Here is a 27,029-nt window from a genome sequence, read left to right on the forward strand (position 1 = left end):
TCATACCCCAGAGCAACCCTTTTTCTCTCCACAGAAAAGGTAATAAAATCCTGAACTATATAAACAAAAATTACAGGCTAGGGTCAAGGAGCTGAGTGAGCAGCGAGGAGGCTAGAGGATCTGTCGATCACGTAGAAATCCTTCCAGATAACCCTGAAGCAAACATTTCATCTTCACTGTGGGTGATGCCTGTGTGCAAAATCTTTGAGGGAGGATTTGAAGTTGTTTCCAAACTTTTTTTTGGGGGGGGGCACCTTGTGACTTTTCCTTTCATAGAGGATGAATTAGTATGGATCATCCATCCTGAAACAGAAACAAAAGATTACAAAAATTAAACTAAGGAGAATTTTAAAAATGGAAAATATTAAAATGTTACTAATATAGATGAATATTTTTAGGTGAGAGAGGCAAGGAAATTGCAAACACGGAAGTAAGGGGTAAGGGGCCACTAACATGAAGAAGAGGAGCGAGGAACTGCTTCCCGTTGGGAATTGTGGACAGGGTATGGAATCTTTTTAAACAACTGGAGAAGAGACACTAGAGCAACATTTTACACCCTCATGTATTACCACCCCCAAATTAATGTTTTAAAGAGTTATTTTAGTTGTGTGTGTGTGTGTGTATGCACATATGAGTGAAGTTGTTTGAGGAGGCCAGAAGAGGGTGTTGGAGTCCCTGGAGTTGGAGATCCAGGCCGTTGTGAACCACCCAGTGCAGATGCTAGGATCTGAACTTGGATTCTCTGCAAGAGCAGTACACTCCTGGCTGCTGAGTCAGCTCTCTGCACCATCCCCAACCCCATCCCTCCTCCAAGTAAATACTTTAAATGTCAGCTCTAATTCCACCGGAAGTCCCGATTCTCTAAGAAGCTCCTCACAGATGCTCACACTGGAACATCTGCTGGTCCACAGATCACATCTGGTAGTATTTCTGCAACATTGCTAACTTCCACATCTAATATTTGAAGGACACTGTGTGCTGAATCACAGTGGAGAGGAGGGGACATGGAAGATGATATGTGCTCAAATGGAACATGAGATCAGAGAAAATGAAAACCCATGGAAACAGTGGTATTTGTTCTAAATGCCAGATTCTGGTGGAACATGACTTAGAGACTTGATGGCAAATTTAGATTCACGAATATGGGTGCCCCTGTATTCTCTGTTTCAGCTGTGCCATTCTTGGGAAGGGTGGAGGAGAACCACATTTCTGTGTCTTTGCACCTTGCAAAAGGAGAACCAGATTCTGAGGCTCTGGTCTCGTGATGAAGTGTCAGGGTAAACCACCAGGGCAGCTGCAGACTTGCTGCCAGGGTAGAAATAAAAATGTCTCTGAAAGCAGAATTTCACACGCACCCTCCTCCTCTGAGGTTGGCATCATATCTTCCTGTGTATCTTGGGCGTAGCTTTTACCCAGGTAGAATTTAGAAACTAGAAACCAAATGAGGTGACAAACAGAACCCGTTTGCAGAAGAGTCAAAATAACCAGCAAGAATCAAAACCACAAATGCCCAAGGAGTCATTCATTCATTAGCCAAACACTAATAGGAGTGAGTGCAAAGAACAGTGAGAATCAACCACAGTGAGAAAAAAAGTCATTCGGTGTTTAGTGTGATAGTATTCATCTTCCCCTTGGCTTGCTCTAGAGACACACCCTATTTCTTCCACCCCACCCTTCCTCAGTGCCATCACACAATAGTTTAGTGTGAAAATAAATCACATTACTGGAAGAGGAGGGCCTCTGGTCCTAACGACTCTAACCTGGAAGTCAAGGAGCCTGAGCACTAGAAGCAAAATAGTTATCAGAGCATTATCCCTGGATGCGGGTGTGACAGATGTCAGCTTCTCCCCCTATTCAATGACTTCCCTTAAGCTACTGCCATTTCCCCTTCTTCTGTCTCTTTAATGTAATTAGGGATAGCAGTGTTCCCTCCCTACACTGACTTGTAGGCAATATTTAATCATTTGGGACTTAAAACACTCAGAAGAGTAGGCAACAAGAAAGTATATCTGATCAAAGTTGATCTTTATCTGTGTTTATTGTTGCAACTCTGTCACTGGCTCATGGCCTGCAGGTAAGTTATTTACTTAATCACCAAGATAGTTTCAATAAGATGTCCTCCATCTTCCTAGCCTAAAGTTTTATGAAGAAGGATCACCTTAGCTAATCAATGAGAGATGTCACAAGGCAGCCAGACCACTTGGCGGTGAAGTGCCCTGGACACATGGGGGTGTGAGGGAGACAGCCTTTCAGCTTCTGTTGCACAGATCCTCAGTAAACCAGGGGCTCTAGGAAACTCCACTTTTGGCCCCCCGATTTGCTTTAGGCCCACCTGACTTTGCCATTGTTATCTCATTTATTTCCTATCCTGAACCTTTTGATGATTCTCTCCGAGATTCTGCCAAATCACCCAGATTTTTTTGTGATCACTTAGACCAATGATTTCTCTTCAGTACAAAATTCATCACCATTACTGTTCCTGGCTTTTATTGCTCTGCACTTCTGCTTTGTCTTTTGTCTTGTTTTTGTCTTAACTCCCCAGTTGGATAATAATTTCCCCGAGGTTGGAGTCAATGATTTATTGCTCTGAGTGTCTCGTTAACGCTTAACATTGTTCCAATATACAAAAATGTTCAGTAGCCGGGCGGTGGTGGTGCACGCCTTTAATCCCAGCACTCGGGAGGTAGAGGCAGGCGGATCTCTGTGAGTTCTGGTCTTGTAGGCCGGCCTGGTCTACAAGAGCTAGTTCCAGGACAGGAACCAAAAAGCTACGGAGAAACCCTGTCTTGAAAAATAAAAAAAAAAAAGTTCAATAAACAACTATTAATTGAGTAATTGTAAAAAAACTAATAAACAATCAGTAACTAATTTTACGCTATTTTTGGTCAGCATCTTCAGCTGGCCTCCCAATCCTTAAAATGAACCGCACTACTTTTGTGCTGGAGCTATCAAAGCAGGTGTTTCTGTGGCCAGAACACCACTCTGGGTAGATAGAATGTACCAGCAGACTTTCACTCAGTGGGTGGGAACACAAGAAATCTTTACATCCTGTGGGTTTCCTGCTACAGAGATAGGAGGCCAGTCCCCACAGAGACCCTTTTCTTACTAGGACTCCATCCACATAATTACAGAGTAAGAAGACTCCACTGATCCCATGTCCCCACCGCTATCACTCTCCCCTTCTTCATGGCAAATTCTAAAGAAAGCAGAACACGTTCTGCCTCCAGCTGACTGATTGTCCTCATCCCTTCCACAGCTGACTTCTGTCTTGTTCTATGAAGTGAAAATGGCCTTCCCACCGATGTCCTTAAAGCAACCAATGGAAATCAGACAGTTCTTCTGTCTGAATTTAAGACTTACCACTTTTGTCTTTCCTTAGTATCTGTGATCCCTAGTTATTCTTCATCTTCCCTCATCTGTGTCTGTGTCTCTGGCCACCTCTTTTTATCTTCCTTTTCTTCCTTCCTAACAGGTAGGCCAGGCACTTCCATGTGCCTGTGTTTTTCCTCCGCGATCTACACTCTATTGCTATCAGTCTAATGAAAGAACTAGAACATTGAGAACAAACTGGGCAAATGCTTCTTTAGGGAGGAGAGGAAATTTCACACTCCACAGCTTTCCCTTGCTTCTGAAGGCAGGTGCTTATTAGAACAGTAGCCGATCACCCTTTTGTGTTAAGTATAAAGGCCTGTGGCTGGGCAGTCCCTTTTTACAGATATGCTAGTTATTGGAAATGCTCATTGAATTGGATGCTTCTTGCTTATTTAGATGTTGGTCCTGTATAGTAAAGAAGAAACATAACAACGTGCTTCTAACCCTCAAGGAAAATTCAGAGACAACCAGGAAACATTCCCATCATAGGAAATCTCCTTTCTTAATAGACATATTTGTACATCCATTTATTTAATTCCACTAGCATCAAAGACATAAAGTTTTTAATAGAAGCCAGTACTTGACCACCTTACCTGGAAATGCCATTAGTATGAGACCCCTGTGTAAATAACTACCATGGGCTTGTTCTGTCTATAACAGAAAGCACCCTATGGAAAACAGAGACAAATATATGTGGACATTTTTCATCGAAATACTTACCTTTTCTGAGATTTCTTGCCTAAAAATAGAAGAGAGAATAGAAAAATGGTATCATTAAAAAGTAGACCATTTCAGTTTTGAAAGTAAAGGCTGTGCCTATCCCTATGACTGTCTTTTGAAGTGCGTTATGAATTTGCTAAGAAGGTACCCACGTGTGACTAAGTGGCTCTGGATACCAGCGAGCATTTGGTGCTGCAGTATGATGCAGGTGATTTTTGGGACTCCATTCCACCTGCTGTGCTGCTCATGAAGCCAGAGCCTGGGCTGAATTCCCTCCTGATCAGGCCCAGGGTCCCATTCGTAAGTTTCTATTGCATTTCATTCTGCCTCCATTCCCTCCCTAAAGGACTTAGGTCTCAACCCTGTAAACAAATGGGTCAAGGTCGCTCAGCTTCTCTTAAGTGTATCTTGAGAATTTTACTCTGGCCTGGTTAGTCAGTAGAAATCAGTGGGAACCGTGCAGCCTAACATGAGTAACTAATGTGTTTTCACCTACTTATGCAATCATATGTACAATTCATATCTCATCAATTCATTTCCTTTCTCTTTTGATGGGCTGCCTGGGAGCTAGATCTGAAAATCACTTCTGTCAAGTGGACAGCACTCCATGACACACATTTGTGTGCTAACATAAGCCTCGGTTCCAACTTAGTTTTGCTTACTCGATTGGGTTTTTCTTCTCCTTGCTGTTTAGGTAATTTTGGTTGACTGTATCAAACGTTTTGTGAACCGAATCACATTCTTTTTAGTGGAGAAGAAAGTAAAGATTGATTACTTGATGGTCTGATGAACTGATGTCTGTCAGAAAGACAAGGAAAAAAAATAGAAAGAAAGCTCTCTGAGGAAAAAGGCTCTTTGAGAGGGGAATGGATTTTGTGTATTTCTGCGACCGTAAGCTAGTATTCTAGAACTGCCCCACACAGATTTTAGCTTTCTTATTGGGTTAATTAAAGAAGAGGTATTTACAATGTTTAGGCTAAGGCCTGACATATACTATACACTGCTCCAATTGCTTTCAAAAATATGTTTAAAGTTCTAGAAAATGGTATTGCAAAACCATTTTCTTTGAAAATTTAGCTTTCAGATGATATGGACCAAATACATTGATTGGGGATAATCAAGTTCAAGTCCATTTGTTCATCTTCACAGAAGTTTTTTTCTTTTAGCAGCAATGAAAACAATGACAACAGATAAACAAAATCTTATTCTACTGAGGGGGTGTCTTGTCCTGCTGAGGAAGTGTCTGGTTCTACTGAGGGAGTGTCTTAAAAGAAAAGAGAACTGAGGGAGACCATGTTCAGTTTCGTGTACTGGAGCAACCCTGTGTGTTGGGTCAGGTGGAAAACTCTTCCACCCGAGTAACAAACAGCCTAATGAACCCGAAGGCAAACGCTTTTTGTTTGGGGTGGAAGGGGCATCTCTGACTCAAACTGCTGCTAATGAACAGTTTTAGAGTTTGGCCTAAAAATGTCATCGCCTTGGAGAACGAGAAAGTCTAGGAGTACCGAGTGTTTCCGCTGAGCCCACAGCCAGAGCGCTTGTTTATGGACCCAGGAAAAGAGAGCTAAAGACTAACTAGACCCCAAGATGATTAGGGCACGGGCAGCCCTTGCACCAGGTTCATAGGATCCCTCTGAAAGAACAGAGTTTGCACCTTTCATTGGCTCTCGCACTCTGAATTGCCACCTGTCCCCCTTCCCTGTTTGATTAACCCAAATAAACCTATAACATGTGTGTAATAATGCATAATTACAGAATCATTATTTTCACTATGATTCTTATAAATGTGTCTGTTTGATCTCTGTGGGTTTTACTTGGTAGCCTAGCTACCAATTCTACCAGTGTCTCTCCAGGGGGAAGAAAGGGATACTATCCATGTTGTAAAGAGCCAACTTACGGCTAAAATTTTTGGAGGACAAAGTCGTTCACTTGAAAGCGGGAGAGATCAGTAGATGTTTGACAGCTGAAGGCTATTAAAGACAACATAGTTACTCTGAATTTCCCTCCAGAGCCAGTGATCTCTGGGAGCTGGCAACTCTCTTTGGTGGCATAACTGTCACTAGCCCAAGAGCCCGTTATCTGTTTCCTGTTTGCCCCACTCTGATTCCCCCAGCAGGGGCATGCCATTTTCAGGTTATCAGTTTGAGATCTTGTACAGAAATGACTGACTCCAAGGTTAAAGCTTTGAAAACAACCCACAGCTCTTCTCAAGGCACGCATAATGCAGCCGTAGCTAGCTGGCACCCACCAAGCTCATGGGACTTGGATTCCATTCCTTTGTATCTACAATCACCTAGGAAGGAATGGAACTTGGGGGGGTCATTACCCTTCTTATTAATAGGACGTAACAGCCTTGGAGTTATTGAGCTAATACCCACCTTATTCAGGGAGCATGTGTAATGAATGGCTTCCTTGTTCTCCATTCAAGGCAGCCAGACAGTCAAAGTGAGGTTTGACACCTCGGTGAAAAGACTAATCAGTGGTGAAAGAAAAATGTCATTCTTTATTTTGTGCTGGTGCTGGAGTCATTATTTAGAATAGTCTTGTGTGGTGGTAGTATCCGAACTCATGGACTTTCTATCAACAGAAAAGACGTTTAAACTGTCCAGTGTGACCCATTATAGTTAGTGAAACACACACTAATGGCTCCAGTGGAAGGGAAACGTAAGTGGCCATCAGCTTACATCACAGGAAGAAGCGCACAGGAGTCAGCAATTGCTTTCAGGTCATTCATAGCCCCTGACCTTAATACTGGGGATCTCAAAGCTAGAGGGGTCTATGCATTTTACAGTTTTGAATAGATCTGTTGGATGAACTTGGACAAAGGTGGCAGTCAACACCCAAAGCCTGCTGCAGACTGTGGGCCTATGGCTGGTATACTGATCTCACCTGAAGGCAAAAGAATATTCAAAAGAGAGAAAGGGAGCCAAAGGAACAATGTTGTGTTCTTGTGTAGTGTTCCATCTATTTCCTGGTGGGGTGACAAAGAATAAAGTTTTGAGGAAGCTTTTCCCCTTTTCTTCTTTCCCCAACTTCTTTCATTCATGTATATATATATATAGTATACTAGGTATACTAGGTTACAGCCTCAGTGAAGAGATTCTAGAGAGAATCCACAAGAATTTCTTCCAAGGGCAATACAACTTCCACATGTCAATACCCAGACAGTTATGTGACTCCCAGGGAGATCAGATGTTTAAAAACCTTAGATAATAATAGATTCACTTCCCAATGATACTGTAGTGCTAAGATCAAAGTCATCTAGGGTCCCGAAAGACAGTGGCAAATGCATCTTCTCTTCAAACAGCTATAGGACCAAAGAGTCATTACAATGTCTCATCTGGCAAGCTCCTCATAGTAAGCCTTCATGAGAAGGTCTACCTAGTGTGAACCATTGGCTGGTTCTTTTAAATAAATATGTATGTCAAGTTCAGGGTCTCCAGGGACTTCTGCCTACAGAGCATAGAAGTTGCTTGGCACCTGCTTCAGCTAAACCTCTTGCACTTTATTTCCTGTGGGGTTTCTTTTCTCTTCTCTTTCCACTTTAAAATTGTTTTACTTTGATGTTATTGAGCACACCTACCTCTTTTTAACCTCCTTGCCAGCCAAATGATAAATGCCAGCCCCGAGAATGCAGTAACGGTGACAGCCACCGGAATGAAGAGGGGGTTATAGTCGCCTTCCTTGATCTTTGAGAAACTTCTGTCTGTCTCTGAAAGAGGAGTCATTAAAGCATATGCTATGAGACCAAAGCATTATTCCCATAGTCCAGCTCATGATATTTGTCATTTTGCTCTCCTGATAGTCCCCCAGTGATAACATCTACCACAGATGAGGAAAGTAGCGTGGCAAGGTCCATGATGGGTATGAGACAGGGCTCGCCTCTAGCCTAGTGCTTACAAGAACACACTTCTCAGATCTGCAATCCATGGAATTCCTGGAGATGAGGCTAAAATTACCGACAAGAAGTAATTACCGTGATGTTCTGTCCCTGGTATCATTTAAAAACTGACTTCTGAGCATAGAGAAGGGCTACAAGCTTAACATAGAACTGCAAGGAAAAGGAAGTCAGCCATCTGAGCTGGGCAACTTGTCAATCAAAGGAAGCCATTCCAACTCCTTAGTTTACAGGAGGTGTGCGAAAATGTTACAGTGTCTATATGTCCAGGATCTGCAATGATCTAAAGGGAAACACTTGTACCACTTCCCTTCATTTCTATCCAAATAAATTAAGAGGACACCTCTACATATCCCTTTGCAAATGCAAACTAGTCTTGTTTACAGCCTTTTTTGAAAAGAATATTCATCTGAAAAAAAGAGTCTGTCTTCTGATACCTCCAGATGAAGGAATCTACTTTTATATATTGGCAACTGTTGGCTTGCGAAAGATGAGGAAATGAAAACTCAGTAGACTTAAAAGGAAATGTACTTAGTGAGCCTGGCACACAGCCTTACTGTACCTCTGCTCTGCCCCTCCCTGCCCACACCCTACCCCACTCTACTCTGAACACCCCGAGATCTTCCTTGACAGCTTCTTCGGAGCCTATCATTTCTGTACTCTGTGCAGACGGAATCAGGGCAGACATTGATAGCTGTCATTTCATAAGCTGATTTAATGCACCGTTATTTTAGCTTTTTTTTATTTTATTGATCTCTACATTTTTCTCTCTCCCCTCCCTGCCTCTCCCCCCCCTTCAATCCTCCCCCAAGGTGCCCATGCTCCCAATTTACTCAGGAGATCTTATCTTTTTCTACTCTGTTAGGGAGTATATACACAGAGATGAAGAAGACATGGTTCTCATGCACAGATAGATTTAGTAGAATCAGCTTAAGATAATGGAGAACTGTCCATTGTGTTGGGAGTTAGGTGGTTATTGGTGACCTTTGAAAAGGCATCTCAAAGGACTAACAGAGAAATCAGGTTGTGGTGGAATTGAAGATATGGATAATCCACAAATAAATAGACAAAGGGTTTAAAAGTAAGAGGGCAGTTAAGGTTGAAAAAATAAAATAATTATCATTAAAGCAGAGGCTGAGAATAGCCAAGGATTTTATAGTACATGAATGCATATAAATTTCTTTTTTAGGCCACATGTATTGAAGGAAATGGAATTTGAATGTGTATTATATTTTTCCCACCTACTAGTTGATCAGTGCCACCTTTAAGTCTTAGTATTTCTGAGCATAACTACTTACTTTGACATAGAGGACGAGGACTAGACCAGATGCCAGCTGTCCCGCAGACACTTATTCTCTCTCCAATTAAGTCAGTTCCTGCTGAGCAGGTGAAAGTACAGGCAGAAGTGAAGCTGAAGTTGGCCAGGGGGTGACTGCATTCCATCGTTCCCAGGTCAGGTGCTGTGAGAGGCTGGCACTGAGTCACTTCAGTGGCAACGCAACAACAAAACAGTATTTGTGACCAAAGGCATTTTCCAAGCTTTTATTAGCCTAAACTAATTATGTATCATAATGGATTTCATCATGGCATTTCTATAGACGATATATGGATTGTAGTTTGACCACATTCAAACCACTTGCTGTAGCTTCTCTAATTCCACTCTCAATCTCATTGTTAGTCTTGAGGCTTTTTGTTTCATTTGGTTTTTAGCTTTTATGCACATGAGTACCTGCATGTATGCATATGCTGCATAGGAGTATCTTCAACTGGAATTTCAGCTGATACTGAGCTACCTACTGTGACCCAATCCAGGTCATCTGCTAGAGGAGCAAGTGCTCTTAAGCATTGAGCCTTCTCTCCAGCCCCCAGTCAAGACTTTTAGACTGAAGCCACCAGACTTCATCACTGGAACCATCCATGTGAACCTAGAAATTTCTAATTTGTAGGAATTGCATTTGACAGTGCTTCCAGGATTGTTTTCTTAATGTGCGATTGAGTAACAATTTGTCAGGGGTGGAGCCAACAAGATATTGATAGCCCATGGTGGTACAAGGTAAGCCATTCCAGGCTGCTGCCTTAGCAAGGCATTGTGCCAACCCTGCTGGAAATGTCAGACCATGCAACCTTGGACAAATGTAAGAGCTTGCATGGTACATTCTCGGTGATCTCAAAGATGTCAACCTTCTCATGGATCGTGACATCCAGTCAAGCAGTTTTGACAGACATCCCCATTCCCCTAAGTCGGCTTAACTTTATAGAATTCATCCCTTACATTGATTCAGTTCTATAATTTCAATGATGGATTTTTGGTTTTCATTAGAGAATTGAACTAGGAAACCAGAAATATAAATGTAGACAGCACAACCTGAACTTCATACATACAAACCCAACCAGTTTTTTTTTCCATCAATGTGTGGCAAAACTTGTCAGCCAAAACACGATGAAACCTACTCTGTTTCAAATGCAAACAGAGAGCATGGCCTTTGTTTTCACAGCAGTTGTTATTCTCCTGAGAGTCACACAGGAGAAAGACAAATAAATGACGACGTCTAAAACATGCCAAATGAAACAACCAAGAAAGACCTCTACTACCTCTGAAGGAAACGGGTTGGTGCTAAGTAAGGCACCACATAAAATGGGTGTTCTTGGAAGGAAAGAACCAAAACTCAACAGAGGTTCATCAAGGCTTTATGCGATGACAATGAGAAAAATAAAATATAGAGTATAACTTCAATGGATTGCCATAAGTCACATTATAAAATGTCAGGTGGCTTTAAAGATTTTGGGGGGTTTTTTTTGTTTGTTTTTTACTTGTTTGTTTTGGAGTTTTGCCTTTCATTTTAGTAAGGAAAAACACAACTCTTGAAAAGCATCAAACTACAATCAAAGTTGTGTTGAATTTTATAGCAGAAGAAGAGACAGGCTTCTACTCAAGACTCCCCTGTGTTTTCTCAGATTATAGGTGCAAGCTTGCCACAGCAAACTTTCCCACCTAAAGTCACTCACCTTGACAGACAGGCTCTAGGGATGTCCAGTTTCCATACGATCCGCAGTGGGTTTCTCTAGTCCCAAGAAGCTCTGTTCCCTCCGAACAGTTGAAAGTACACTGTGATTGGAAGCTGAAGTGTCCCCAGGAGTGAGTGCAGTCCATGGTACCCAGTTCTGGGGCCTTCAATGGCTCACACTGGACCACTTTATTAATAGAGAGAGTAGCAGGGTTGGAAAGAGCTATGAGATTCAGATGGATTTGAGTCTTGTCTCCGCTTGATAATCTCTGGTCTGTACTGGGGTCTAAAGAAGTATTCTAGGAAGAAATGGTCTCTGAACTATGTTTTAAAGATGATCAGATGTGTTGTCCACATGCAGAATCAGAAAGAAGATCTTATACAATGTCAACAGAACACAAAGTATATGTGGAAAGTAGAAAACTGCCAACCGTTGAGACTGACATAAGGAGAGGAACAGAGACAAGGTGTTCATCGTCTTCACCCCTCAGTGAGCACTTGTTACGTATCAAGCATCATTCCTCAACTTAAAGAGCTCAGATTTCACCAAGACAAATAATAGGGATAAATGAGTGAGTGGTCTTATGTGTCTGGTATGTCTGATTCTTTTTCATTGGTCAGCCTGCCTGCACTATGAGTGACTTACTTGAAGGGAGCTAATTTAAAGTTCTGGAGCTCATCTGGGGACTACAGCAGTAACAGGAGAGAAACAACAAGGGCAAGAGGAGTAGACAAGTAGAAGAGAAACTAGAGACATCCTGAGTTGTAATACGTAGTTAACAAGGGCACTGGTTGGGAAGAAGAGTGGAGATTGGCAGAAGTAGGATTGGGAAAGGAGGTGAATGCAGCCACGGTGCATCATGTGCCGGTATGGTGGTGCCAGGAAACTAAAACAATTGAAAATTATCTTATTGATTTGTTCGTATACGGGTCTTTTGCCAGCACGTGTATCTGTGCACTATTTGTGTGCCTGGAGCCAAAGGAGGCTGGAAGAGGGTATTGTCTCTTCTGGAATGGAGCTATAGATGTCTGTGGGCCATCATGTGGATGCTGGGAATGGAACTCAGGGCTGCTACAAGAGCAGCTAGTGTTCTTCAGCTAAACCATCTCTCAGCCCTATAAAATCAATGGCCTTTCTGAAAATTGAATTAGCGTTAGGTTATCATCCCCAAGTGTTGGAGGAGGTGAAAGTTTTACACTAGTGTCATTTCCATGTAATGTGGTTAAAACCGCACAAAAGAAAAGTGGCTGGGGGCACTTAACTTGTACAACACATCCAAGACAACATCCTTAGGATAGGTGGAGGCCATAGCTGAATACAGAGTTGTCATTCCAAAGATCATATAGATAGAATAAATCCGCAAAATTTAGGAAATTTAATGAAAGAAACAAATCAGAATAACAACAGAAAAGATAGATGCTGAGACTAAGGGTTCATGGCCTTGGATAAGTACCGAGGAAGACCCCAGGAGAAATTGTTATACTTAAAAAACATCAGAAAAGGATATGATTGGAAGCAAGAGAGAAAAGACGAGGTTTAAAAAGGAGTGAAATAGACGGGCGGACCAATAATACTGTGGAGGTACACTGTATGGGAAGAGGCACAGCTTTGGGGATAAGTGAATTAGTCAGATCTAATCCAGGTGGTTAATACCGAAATTAATTTTAGTTTCAGTCCTTTATTCCTCAAAAACTTTAATTTTCTTCTTACAACTTTCCATTGTATGTGTTAGACACATCAAACACATCTTGAAACTCAGCCAGCCCCAATTAAAAGATCCAATACTCCTTTCAGGCGGAGTTGGCTGAGTCCAAGCCTCTGACTTTGCACATGTACATGCTCTCCTTTCCAATCTACGACCACATCTCTGAGAGATGCCGTAAGGCTCCCAGTGACTCTTCCCATCCCCTCTTTCTTGGCAATCCTTGCAGAGCTGTGTTGTTTCTAGGATAATTGTCCTCGGTGTTGGTGGCGAGACACTGAGTAGCCACTCGTTACAAATAAAGGACAAGCGACTTTATTAGGAGCTCTCCCCATGAGCTTATTCCTGTTCGTATCACCTTTCATCAAACTTGATCAATGGACTTACATGATTTCTATTAATTAAATGTAAATCCAATAAGTACACAATCTTTAACAATTCAGAAATACGCAGTCAAATTTAGTGCATAGGATTTGTTATTAGATAACCATGACGTCATCTATGTATCATATGTGAGTTCTTCCTTTACTGTTCTTCACCATGTCTGTCTATAGAAGAGCAGGAGGGCCTTCCAGATCCCTCATTCTCCTAATGACAAATATCATTGTTTCTGTCAGACTTCAGAGTTCTACTTAATCCAGCAAGCTCATTAGATTATTACATCCTTGACTGGCAAGATCTTCAACACCTGGTTTCTTACTGCAATCTGCTCAGCTTTGGCAAATCTTAACACCCTGTCCCTTGTGGTACTTCAAAAACATGTGTGAAGTAAATTGAAACTGCATGTTGACTTATGAAATCTTTACAGGAAGATAACATTGTGAAAACCCAACTTTCTGTTCAGAACTTCCCATTTCTTAGAATGGCCAATATTGTTTTGTTCCCGCAGTATCGTTTTGTCCCATTCAGTTGCCATCCTAGGCTACTATGGTTCTGGTGACTTTTGACAGGAAAAAACAGACAAACGGAAAGGAGGAGGCTTACCATACTGACACTGGGGCCCGTAAAACCCCTCGTCACAGTTGCAGGTGTGATTGTTGATGGTTTCCACGCATTCTCCATGGCCACTGCAAGACCCAGACTGGCAAGAGGCTATAAACAGATTAGACAAAGACATTTTGGTGGGATTGCATCCATAGTCCCTTCTTCACACAAGAAAGATTTGCTTAAGTATTCAACAATGTTTTTTGCATAATAGTCCATGCTAAAATTTTTATTTATGGGCTAGTCTAGCCATTTGGCATAGATATTTATTTGGTTTTAGAATGAATTAACTCATAGTAACACTTTATATGGTTTTGGAGGTGTTAGCGGAAGACCTTGAAAAACCATCCAACTCTCAGCACCGTCTTCCTGCCAGTCACCAGGACACAGGCTGTCTAACCCTATTTCTCACATAACATACTGGCAACCTGGATAGAACTTGACCTAGTTGTTGAGCATAGGGAGCATCTTTACATACAGAATGCCCAGAAGTGCTATGCTTAAGATTTATTTGGGATTTTTTTTCATGGTGAACTAGCAGTTTCTGGGTAATAAGTCTGACAATTCTAACTTTGATCCTCCCAAATCAGAGATGGAGAGGAGTCTGGTCACTGCTCACCTGTGTAGCAGAGAGCTGCCTTTCGCTTGTGGCAAGCATCGTCGTTCCATTTCCCAGAGTCTTTTTCCCTCTTGATATAGATCTCTACACAGTCCTCCTTGGACTTCTTATTGTTGGGCTCTCCAGCTCCCCAGTTCTCTGCTTCTTTAGTGAGAGGCTTGTTGGTTCCCACCCATGTCCATGTGCTTCCAATTTTCCGGATTCCTATCCAGTAGTAAGTAGGGTTTTTGGGCAATGTCTTCTCCAAATATTCAATTTCTCTCTTATTTTGTATGGCCACTAAATCTGTGTAGTTTTCCTTGCAGAACTTTCTAGCATTTTCCCAGTTCATGGATTTTTCAGAATAGTGGTATGTCCAACAGTGAGTTCCATGGTGCGCCAGGAAGTCTGAAAAACACCAGACAATGTGATGACTCATAGGCTGTTCTAGGATCAGACACAGATGCAGGCTGCCCATCACTCGGAGATGCAGAAACAAGACTCCAAAAGAGCAGGTGCACATCTCAGGTTCACAATATTAGCCACTGGCAGACTTGGAGCATACTCAAGGACTACTATACATAAATATATCTTTGTAGTTTTACTTTAATGAAAGTTCTTTCTCAAAATTCCTTCAAGTGTTATTTATCCAGCAGACTTTAGAAATGGTGTCACTAACAGCTTTAAAATCCACTCTATACTTTCTAAATCCTTGGATAATCTCCTAAAGGCCAATATTTATTACTGTTAACACAGTACACATATGAAATTTCTCTGTTAGGTAAAGTAAAATAGGATCAGGAAGAACAATGACATAATTTTAAATACTTTCTTGTCACATTAAAAGGTAGTGCTTTATTGTAGAATAGGCTGCTATTGGGAAGTACACTGTCAAATTGTTGTGCATCTAAACTCATTGTAAAGAAAGAACAATATACATAAAAATAATGCAAGGACACAAAGTTGGTTACATTGTGTTCTACACTCAAAGATACTCAAAGAATGGTGTTCAATAAACATGGGGGGGTTCAAACATGAGGGCTTTAAAGAAATCAAATACAAAACATCATTGTACACGCTGATCATGAGGATATTGACCTTCTAAGTATGGTCTGATCTCTGTGAAATAAGATTTTACAGTAAGATAAAAGATTTAACAGCCATCTGCTCATTGATTTTTTTTTCATAAGGCGAGTACTACAGGGAAATACCAAAACTGCCTTCTAAATGTTTATGCTCATGTTTATACCCTTAGTCCTGAGCTGCTCTCAACCTGGGTCAGAGAAATTTCTTTTTGAAGTAGATAGCAGTCAATAGAGGGATGCATAACTGTTAAGTTATGGAGATAAGAAACTCAGTGCTCAGCCCTAAATGGGACATCTATATTAACCCCACAACCATCAAGGCTCATTGCAGAAGAGACACAAAAATGTAAGAGCCAGAGAATGGGCATGGATACTGTGAAATTCTGTCTCCTAGACATGATGTGGTTAATGCACCCTTGAACTCATGGCAGCTGTGATTGTTTGCACAAGGTCAGCACAGATGGGATAGAGGGTCTCCAGGTCCCACCCTTACTGAGGAGCCATCGGCAATTCATAGTTGCTGGGGGGAGAGAACATCATTCTTGCTGAGGAAGTGGGCTCTGCTAGGTTTCCCATGCTCCGGTGGATGGATCACATCCATGAATATATGGGTAGCACTAACTGGACTTAACAGGTTATCAAAAGAAAAAAGAAAAAAAAATAAAGACAGGAAGTTGGGAGGGGCATCTTGGGAGGGACACGGTGGGGGGAGTTGAAGGGGAAAGGGCATATAGATATGATCATATTTTATTGTACATGCACAAAACTCTCAAAAGTAAAGAAAAATTAACAAGACAAAGACAGTATGTGTTCACTTGTTCTGAGCTGAAAATCCAAGTTAGGGAAGACAGAGGCATGAGTTTTTTAAGCAATGGTTTAAAAAGTTCAGACTTGTCGATGAAGAGTCTCTAAGGCTTAAACATAAAACATGCAACATCAGTAGAAAGACAAAAAGCCCCCAAACAGAAACTAAAACCAAGCTCCCAGGCAACCCATGCTATGACCATAGAAGCTCACTTGGTGCACAGAAAGCTACTAATAGAAAATAGAGTGTAAAGCAAGTGTTCCAGCGGTAAGTGTATTATTTGAGGTTTCTCTAGCTGCATTCCTTCATAGTGGAAGGCCATTGTGTGGTTCTCAAGATTTGTGTCCTTCACTAGAGATTGTGGCATGTGAGGCAGGTGTTCGGGGATCAGAGAACTATTGAAAGTCAGAGGAAGAACAGAGTCCTTAAAAGAATCAGTAGCCATCTATCTGATTATTTCCACTGGACTATATACTCTCGATGAATATGAAGCAAAGAATAACCACAAGGTATAAAAGCTTAGCAGAATACAAATGACATACCACAACAGAGCACTGTCCAGACACACAGCTTGAGGATGCTCCATGGGCCCCACCAAGTACTCTGGCATCTCCATGGAAACACCTGTAAATGAAAGGGAACATGTTATTTAAACTCAGAACTACAAACTTAGATTCCCTTAAGGCAGTGCCCCACAATTTTCTTAAAATAAAACAAAGCTCAGCAGCCTAGTACCTTATCCAAGGTAAAATATTAGAGGGACGTAGCTGAAGACAATGGCAGCAACTTCACTCCCAAATGCTGCGCTGTTTTATTTCATTTTGTCTCCATGTTTCAGTCCCAAGCTGTTGATCATATTGATGGGATGTTTTTCTTTATTTTAGTAACCTTTCTATGTGCTTTTGGGCTGTGCTTTAAATTAAACTAAACACTATTTTGAGTGCATTTTTTTTAAACGTTAGTTGGTGTTTAATGGACTAGTGATGTTCAAATTTGCTGTCTTAGCACACTAGGTCATGATGTATTCATAAATGAGTGATATAGTTAGACACCAAAAAAGGAAAGCAATTCTTTGCTCCAAGAAAGAAGCAATACATTCCGAATAGCCCAAACAATGAATCCATAAAATTTTCTGCACATCTTAAGGCTGTCACTTTGCTTGTATCACTTCTCAGGTAGCCACTCTGTGTCACTGTAAAGTCATAATCTCAATGGCACCTCTTCCAGCATCTTCTCAGCACAAACGCCATGGGAAGGAATCAACAAGAAACAGTCTAGAATCACTTCTTTGAGAAAACAAGATTTTTTGTTTGCTTGCTTGTTTGTTTCTCTCTTTTTTAAAACCCCTTGCCACCTGCCTCTTCAAGCCCCAGGAAACATTTGAATATCTAGAGATTGTATAGGCTGGAAGGCTCACCATGGCTTGCTGGTCTCTCTGCAGTTCCTCTGCAGCCCCCAGCCTTCAGCAGCTCTGGGTTCTTGCACAAGGAGGGTGTGCTGTGCTCAGGAAGAATGTGCTAAGTATCACCAACAGGACTTGCTCTCTTTCATTTCTCTAACCCAGTCTCACATCCTCCTCCCCCTTTTCTTCCCCTTTCTCATCTCTCTTTCTTTCTCCCCGCCCCTTTCCTAAACTGATCTCAGTTATCTGCCCTGAGAACACAATAGCTGACTAGGAGCTGTGGCCACTGGGTTCTTCTGCACATCCTCCCACTCTTTTCTGTTCACCTGTGCATTCTTTCCTTCCTTCTCCTCTTGCTTCCCTCTGTGTTTCTTGTTGTTTGGTTTGTTTAGCAGAAACACCTGACTGTGAAATAGGAAGCCCTGATAGTGCCACAGATAAAAACTTATTTCAGATCCAGTTATGATTCTATTGAACTTCGTTAGCTCTCTCTAGAAGACTTGGCCCCAACTCTGTTCCTTCCCTCCCTCTTTCCTTGCTCACCCCCTAGTGGAAGTACTTGTTAATGGCTCTTATGAAAGTTAAACCCTAAACACACTCCCCAAACTCTATCCTTTTGCCTTAGGAAGGTTTGGAGACCTAGAAATACCTTGAGTATAAAATGTGAAAGAAATGAAACCATATATGAAATTTGAATTCAGCCAATAAAGGCAATCTGAAATCAGTTACTGACATAGTGCTTGCATTGTAAAAAAGTTAGTAATAGTGACAAAGATCAATGCATACACTGTGCCAACACACACACACACACACACACACACACACACACACACACAAAATAAGATAGTAATAGCAATAACAACAGTATCATTTAACAGGTTTAAATTAAATTATCATTTAATTACCTTTTAATATCTAAAACACTGTGGGGGAGGAACACTACTAGTCTTATTGTTTTAAATTTATTTGTTCTTAGGTAATTTCATAGCTCCTTGGTACTTAATCCACCTCCAATCTGACTGGCTATCATCTCTTGGAAACTCGCCAACTCATTTCTCACCTTCATGTGCTTTCTTGCTTTTTATAACCTACAAAGTCTAAGTAGTTCTGCAATGTAAGAATGTTGGCTGATTTTCCTGGCTTGAACATGTGCAGATAGCCATGCCTAAGGCGAGTTCATGGGTGTAACAGCTCCATCAATAGATTAGGAGGTTGAAACAGTGACTGAGAAACAGGGGAGTATATGTTGTGGGATCCCGTACGCTGTGAATATGTGTTTTTCTCATTGGTTGATAAATAAAGAAACTTTAACATTTGGAAAGGCAGGATAGAGCCAGGAGGACAAATCTAAGCAGAGATAGAGGTGAAGAAGGGTGTAGTCAGGGAGATGCCAGCCAGGGGCTGAGGAAGCAAGACATGTATAAAATGAGGTAATGCCATGGCCATGTGGCAATACATAGATTAATAGAAATAGACTAATTTAAGTTGTAAGAACTAGCTATTAATAAGCCTCAACCATCAGCCAAGCATTTATAATTAATATTAAGCCTCAGAGTGGTTATTCGGGAACTGGTGGGTGGGAAAAAAAAACCTCCAGTTACAAGCATATATGCAAGAGAAGGACCAGGAGACCCAGTGATATAATTCAGCTCAGGGCCCAAAGCTTGAAAATCAGAATTACCATCATTCTAGACCAGGGTAAAATGAACGTCATAATTCAGGGTGATTTTGTTCTGATTCAATTTGGATACGTGATGAGTTGGATAAGGTCTGCCCTTATCAGGACTGTGCACTAATCCTACAGTAATAGGAAGAATGTATGCATTAATGGTGTGTGTGTGTGGGGGGGGGGAATCACTGTGAATCTAGTCCTGGGAAGATAATTAAATCTTCAGTGTAAATTTTTTTTAATTTATTTATTTATTAAAGATTTCTGTCTCTTCCCCGCCACCGCCTCCCATTACCCTCCCCCTCCCCCCCATCAAGTCCCCCTCCCTCATCAGCCCAAAGAGCAATCAGGGTTCCCTGCCCTGTGGGAAGTCCAAGGACCACCCACCTCCATCCAGGTCTAGTAAGGTGAACATCCAAACTGCCTAGGCTCCCACAAAGCCAGTACGTGCAGTAGGATCAAAAACCCATTGCCATTGTTCTTGAGTTCTCAGTAGTCCTCATTGTCCTCTATGTTCAGCAAGTCCGGTTTTATCCCAGGCTTTTTCAGACCCAGGCCAGCTGGCCTTGGTGAGTTCCCGATAGAACATCCCCATTGTCTCAGTGTGTGGGTGCACCCCATGCAGTCCTGAGTTCCTTGCTCATGCTCTCTCTCCTTCTGCTCCTGATTTGGACCTTGAGATTTTTGTCCGGTGCTCCATTGTGGGTCTCTGTCTCTGTCTGCTTTCATCGCCTGATGAAGGTTAATATTTAGGAGGATGCCAATATGTTTTTCTATGGGTTCACCTTCTTATTTAGCTTCTCTAGGATCATGAATTATAGGCTCAATGTCCTTTGTTTATGGCTAGAAACCAAATATGAGTGAGTACATCCCATGTTCCTCTTTTTGGGTCTGGCTTACCTCACTCAGGATAGTGTTTTCTATTTCCATCCATTTGCATGCAAAATTCAAGAAGTCCTTGTTTTTTACTGCTGAGTAGTACTCTAATATGTATATATTCCATACTTTCTTCATCCATTCTTCTATTGAAGGGCATCTAGGTTGTTTCCAGGTTCTGGATATTACAAACAATGCTGCTATAAACATAGTAGAGCATATACTTTTGTTGTATGATAAGGCCTCTCTTGGGTATATTCCCAAGAGTGGTATTGCTGGGTCCAGGGGTAGGCTGATCCCGAATTTCCTGAGAAACCGCCACACTGCTTTCCAAAGTGGTTGTACAAGTTTGCATTCCAACCAGCAATGGATGAGTGTACCCCTTTCCCCACAACCTCTCCAGCAAAGGCGTTTGGTGTTTTTGATTTTAGCCATTCTGACAGGTATAAGATGGTATCTTAAAGTTGTCTTGATTTGCATTGTCCTGATCGCTAAGGAAGTTGAGCATGACCTTAAGTGTCTTTTGGCCATTTGAACTACTTCTGTTGAGAGTTCTCTGTTCAGCTCAGTGCCCCATTTTATAATTGGGTTGATTAGCCTTTTACGGTCTAGTTTCTTGAGTTCTTTATATATTTTGGAGATCAGACCTTTGTCAGTTGTGGGGTTGATGAAGATCTTCTCCCAGTCAGTGGGTTGCATTTCTGTCTTAGTGACAGTGTCTTTGCTTTACAGAAGCTTCTAAGTCTCAGGAGGTCCCATTTATTCAATGATGCCCTTAATGTCTGTGCTGCTGGGGTTATACGTAGGAAGTGGTCTCCTGTGCCCACGTGTTGTAGAGTACTTCCCACTTTCTCTTCTATCAGGTTCAGTGTGTTCAGACTGATATTGAGGTCTTTAATCCACTTGGACTTGAGTTTTCTGCATGGTGATAGAGATAGATCTATTTTCATTCTTCCACAGATTGACATCCAGTTTTGCCAGCACCATTTGTTGAAGATGCTCTTTTTTACATTGTGTACTTTTAGCTCCTTTATCAAAAATCGGGTGTTCGTAGGTTTGTGGATTAAAGTCAGGGTCTTCTATTCGATTCCATTGGTCGACTTCTCTGTTTTTATGCCAATACCAAGCTGTTTTCAATACTGTAGCTCTGTAATAGAGTTTGAAGTCAGGGATGGTAATGCCTCCAGAGGATCCTTTATTGTATAAGATTGTTTTGGCTATCCTGAGTTTTTTGTTTTTCCATATAAAGTTGATTATTGTCTTCTCCAGATCTGTGAAGAATTTTGATGGGATTTTGATGGGGATTGCATTGAATCTATAGATTGCTTTTGGTAGAATTGCCATTTTTACTATGTTGACCCTCCCAATCCAAGAGCAAGGGAGATCCTTCCATTTTCTAGTGTCCTCCTCAATTTCTTTCTTCAAAGACTTAAAGTTCTTGTCAAATAGATCTTTCACTTCCTTGGTCAGAGTTACCCCAAGATATTTTATGCTATTTGTGGCTATCGTGAAAGGTGATGCTTCTCTGATTTCCCTCTCTGTTTCCTTATCCTTAGTGTATAGGAAGGCAACTGATTTTTTGGAGTTGATCTTGTATCCTGCCACATTACTAAAGGTGTATATCAGCTGTAGGAGTTCTTTGCTAGAGTTTTTGGAGTCGCTTATGTATACTATCGTATCATCTGCAAATAACGAAAGCTTAAGTTCTTCCTTTCCAATACGAATCCTCTTGATCCCCTTATGTTGTCTTAATGCTATTGCTAGAACTTCAAGCACTATATTGAAGAGGTGTGGAGAGAGTGGACATCCTTGTCTTGTTCCTGATTTTAGTGGGATGGCTTTGAGTTTTTCTCCGTTTAATTTAATGTTAGCTGTTGGCTTGCTGTAAATAGTTTTATTATATTTAGGTATGACCCTTGTATCCCTAATCTCTCCAAGACCTTTATTGGTGTTGAATTTTGTTGAATGCTTTTTTAGCATCTAATGAAATGATCATATGGTTTTTTTCTTTTAGTTTATTTATATGGTGGATTACATTGATAGATATGCATATGTTGAACCAGCCCTGCATCTCTGGGATGAAGCCTACTTGATCATAATGGATAATTTTTCTAATGTGTTCTTGGATTCGGTTTGCCAGTATTTTGTTGAAAATTTTTGCATCAATATTCATGAGTGAGATAGGCCTGTAATTCTCTTTCTTGGTTGGGTCTTTGTATGGTTTTGGTATCAGGGTAACTGTAGCTTCATAAAAGGAATTTGGCAATGACTCTTCTGTTTCTATATTGTTAAATACATTAAGGAGTATAGGTATTAGCTCTTCTTGGAAGTTCTGGTAGAATTCTGCATTGAAACCATCTGGTCCTGGGTTTTTTTTTTTTTTGGAAGGGAGATTTTTGATAACAGTTTCTAGTTCTTCACGACTAACAGGTCTATTTAGATCATTCACCTGGTCTTGGTTTAGCTTTGGTATATGGTACTTATCTAAAAAAAATGTCCATTTCTTTTACATTTTCCAGTTTTGTGGCATACAGGCTTTTGTAGTAAGATCTAATGATTCTCTGAATTTCCTCTGTTTCTGTGGTTATGTTCCCCTTTTTATTTCTGATCTTATTTATTTGCGTGTTCTCTCTCTCTGTTGTTTAATTAGTTTGGATAGGGGTTTGTCGATCTTGTTGATTTTCTCCAAGAACCAACTTATTGTTTCATTGATTCTTTGGATTGCTTTCTGTGTTTCTATTTGGTTGATTTCTGCCCTCAGTTTGATTATTTCCAGTCTTCTACTCCTCCTGGGCACATCTGCTTCTTTTTTTCTAAAGCTTTCAGGTGTGCTGTTAAGTCCCCAATGTATGCTTTCTCCATTTTCTTTAAGTGGGCATTTAGTGCTATGAACTTTCCTCTTAGCACTGCTTTCATCATGTCCCATAGGTTTGAGTATGTTGTCTCTTTATTTTCATTAAATTCAAGGAAGACTTTAATTTCTTTCTTGATTTCTTCCTTGACCCAGGTGTGGTTCAGTAGTTGACTGTTCAGTTTCCATGAGTTTGTAGGCTTTCTGGGGGTAGCATTGTTGTTGCCTTCTAACTTTAATCCGTGGTGATCTGATAAGACACAGGTGGACACTGATATTTTTTTGTATCTATGGAGGTTTCCTTTGTTTCCGAGTACGTGGTCAATTTTTGAGAAGGTTCCATGAGCTGCAGAGAAGAAGGTATATTCTTTCCTATTTGGATGCAGTGTTCTATAGATGTCTGTTAAGTTCATTTGCTTCATTACCTCCAGTAGTTCTCTTACTTCTCTATTAGGTTTCTGTCTGATTGACCTGTCCATTGCTTAGAGAGGTGTATTGAAGTCTCCTACTACTACTGTGTGTGGTTTGATGTCTGCCTTGAGTTCTAGTAATATTTCTTTTACATAAGTGGATGCTTTTATATTAGGGGTGTAGATATTCAGGATTGAGATGTCATCCTGATGAATTGTTCCTGTTATGAGTATAAAGTGTCCATCTCGATCTCTTCTGATTGATTTTAGTTTGAAGTCAGTTTTGTTAGAAATTAGTATGGCCACACCTGCTTTTCTCTTAGGACCATTTGCTTTTCCAACCCTTTACTCTGAGTAGATGCCTGTCTTTGTGGTTGAGATGTGTTTCTTGCAAACAGCAGAATGTTGGATCCTGTTTTTGTATCCAATCTCTTAGCCTGTGCCTTTTAATAGGTGAATTGAGACCATTAATATTAAGTGATATTAATGACCAGTGGTTGTTTACTCCGGTTACTCTTATTGCTTTTGGTAGTAGAGTTTGTGTGTCTCCCTTCTTTGAGTTGTGCTGGTGAAGGGTCGCTAGATGCCTGAGTTATTGTAAGCAGTGTTGGCAATGTTGGATTCCTTGGGTTGTGATTTTCCTTCTATTACTTTCTGTAGGGCTGGATTTGTGGCTACGTATTGTTTAAATTTGTTCTTTTCCTGGAATGTCTTGTTTTCTCCATTGATAGTGAACAATAGCTTGGCTAGGTATAGTAGTTTGGGTTTGCATCCATGGTCTCTTAGTTTCTACAGTACCTCTATCCAGGACCTTCTCGCTTTCATGGTTTCCATAGAGAAGTCAGATGTAAGTCTGATCAGTTTGCCTTTATAAGTTACTTGGCCTTTTTCCTTTGCAGCTCTTAATATTCTTTCTTTAACCTGTGTATTTAGTGTTTTGATTATTATATGGCGAGGGGATATTTTTCTTTGATCCAGTCTGTTTGGTGTTCTGTATGCTTCTTGAATATTCAAAGGAATATCTTTCTTTATGTTGGGAAAGTTTTCTTCCATAATTTTGTTAAAAATATTTTCTGGGCCTTTGAGCTGTGACTCTTCTCCTTCTTCTAGTCCTATTATTCTTCAGTTTGGTCTTTTTATTGTGTCCCATATTTCCTGAATGTTTTGTGATGAGAATTTGTTGGCTTTGCTGTTTTCTTTGATCAGTGCGTTTATTTTCTCTATGGTGTCCTCAGAATCTGAGATTCTTTCTTTTATCTCTTGTATTCTATTGATTATGCTTGTTTCTGTAGACTCTGCTCGTTGACCTAGATTTTCCATATCCAGCTGGTCCTCAGTTTGTGTTTTCTTCCTTGCTTCCATTTCAGTTTTCAATTCTTGAACTGTTTCCATTACCTGTTTGATCGTTTTTTCTTGGTTTCCCAGGATATCATGTACGTATTTACTCATTTCTTCAAACTTTTTGTTATACTTCTGATCCATTTCTATAAGGGCGTTTTTTACATGTTGTTTAAGGGACTCTATTGCTTTCATAAAGTCCATTTTTTCCACTTCTTCTGTGTTAGGGTGTTCAAGTCTTTCTGTTGTAAGATCATTGGGTTCTGGTGTTTTCATGTTGTTTTTCAGATTATTGGGTGAATTTTTGCCTTGATACCTGCCCATCTCCTCCCATCGATGCTATCTAATCCGTCTTTTAAAACCGGATCAGGTTTCTCTGCTAGCCAGGGGCTCCTCTTACAAAATGCCCTCACTCTGTTTCCTGGCTCCTGCCGGAGGCCAAGATCCCTCTCACCCCTCAGAAGGGTCTTCAGGAAGAGGATCAGGCTCCCCGTTTTCCAGGGACCTCACCAACCAAAGGCCTACCTCTTTGATTTAATTGTAGTGGGGCGATCTGCTCTCAGTGTTGCGTGCTGGTCCCTGCCGCCTCCATCTGTGTCGCTCCAGTCCCCGCAGGTCCCTGCCACCTGCGGCCTGCATCGTCTCTTTAGTGTAAATTGATGTAAACTTTCTTGAATAACAGCAACTAAGACTGGCAGGCAGCATAGGCTTTGTTTCCTTGGTATTGGTAATTCTTTTAGACTATTAACATGTTTGGATATCTTTTGGCATTGGCAGAAGAGACTATATGCACACTAGAATAGTGATGATCAAAGAGAGACAAGAGGAAGTATTAATTAGAACATGGAGAAGCTGGAGTCCTTCTCATTGCATGTGCAACTGTAAAACAGTCTCTTCAGGAGAAAGCAGGATGGTTCCTTTAAAAATAGAAGAGTTCCTATGTGACCTTCCTCCAGAAAAATGCTAAAGGGGATGGAGAAAAGGTTGTGCCTCAACTGTTGATGTGGGATTCCTCTCTGTATGCTGTGAATACCATTGGTTAATAAAGAAGCTGTTTTGAGCTTGTGATAGGGTAGAGCAGAGATAGGTGGGGAAAACTAAACTGAATGCTAAGTGAAGAAAGGCGGAGTCAGGGAGAAGCTATGTAGCACTGCCAGAGACAGATGCCAGAACTTTACCCAGTAAGCCACAGCCTCATGGCAATACACAGATTAATGGAGATGGATTAATTTAGGTTATGAGTTAGCTAGAGATATGCTTAAGCTATTGGCCAAACAGTATTGCAAATGGTATAGTTTCTGTGTGGTTATTTCAGGCTGCGCAGCTGGAAACTAGTTAGTGGCCTCCTACAACAAATTGGTGCCCAACATTGGGCTGACTACATCCACATAAAACCTGAGAAAGCTTGGAAAGGAACTCTAGACACAGAAAAAGAAAATTTAGCTGCATCTTTTCAGCTGGCAGCATGCTGTAGCTCCCTTAAGAGAGGTTTTCCTGATTCAGCGGTAACAGAAAAAAAAGCTGCATGGTTTTAAAATGGCAGATTTCTGGGCCATGATGCCAGTGAGAACTCTGGCTCTTTCAGGTGGCCAAGCATTTAAATGTGGTTTGTGAGCAGTGTGCTACAACTTGCTTAATGACAACATATACCCACCAAGTGCCTAAAAATATGGCACATGTGACCATAGCTCACATTAAACAGACCTCTGCCCTGTCATGTTGGACTAGGCAGAGCCAAAAGACAAAGCAGCCTTAAATGCACTTAGCATTTTAAGAAACTCTCCTGTACAGAAAAGAATTACAGACATGCAATAAGACAGATTCAGACATAAAAGAACTCTAAATGAGTCACAATATTGAGTTAATGTATGTAGGCTTGGGAGAGAAAATAAAAAGAGCATAGAGAGTTATAAAAAAATTAATGGTTTAAAAAACAAAGTCTTTAAAGAGACAGTACATACAGTCATAGATTAATGGAGTAAAGATAATAAAATAAACATTAAAAAAGTAATAAAGTAAAAGCAAATAAGCCAGGTAAAGATGGAAAATACAGGGAGCCTAGATTGTGTATATTATTGTGTTTTCTTTGAAATTTTTAACTGTGAAAAAGCTAAGTAACAAACAAATATACTTTAAAGGTATCTTGTCTACAAAATTTGGATCTAAGGATATGTTGCTTTGAAAAGGAGGTTCTGCTTTTGTTTCCACAGAAGATGAGAACCTATGGAATCCTTCCAGACTAATGTAGTTTGATGGACCAAGATCCCCTGCAAGGTCACCTTGAACACCTCTCAAAAAATTACTTTGCCCAAT

The 27,029-nt window shown here is 40.8% G+C and overlaps 1 protein-coding gene across 1 annotated transcript; it reads right to left on the bottom strand.

Annotated features, from left to right (window-relative positions):
* Positions 1-284: 284 nt before the first annotated feature.
* On the bottom strand, positions 285-17,655 carry Sell (selectin L). Its single transcript, XM_041663060.1, has 9 exons — positions 17,588-17,655; positions 16,713-16,794; positions 14,302-14,688; positions 13,683-13,790; positions 10,997-11,182; positions 9,289-9,474; positions 7,676-7,804; positions 4,093-4,111; positions 285-303 (listed from the first exon to the last, which is right to left on the bottom strand). Exons 1-9 carry the CDS (start codon positions 17,588-17,590, stop codon positions 285-287), a joined length of 1,119 nt encoding a protein of 372 aa, XP_041518994.1. The 5' UTR covers positions 17,591-17,655.
* Between the last annotated feature and the right edge of the window lie 9,374 nt (positions 17,656-27,029).

This window comes from Microtus oregoni, unplaced genomic scaffold (genome assembly GCF_018167655.1).
Source record: "Microtus oregoni isolate MIOR12 unplaced genomic scaffold, Mior012 000013F_ref0000133, whole genome shotgun sequence".
NCBI classification, from domain to species: domain Eukaryota; kingdom Metazoa; phylum Chordata; class Mammalia; order Rodentia; family Cricetidae; genus Microtus; species Microtus oregoni.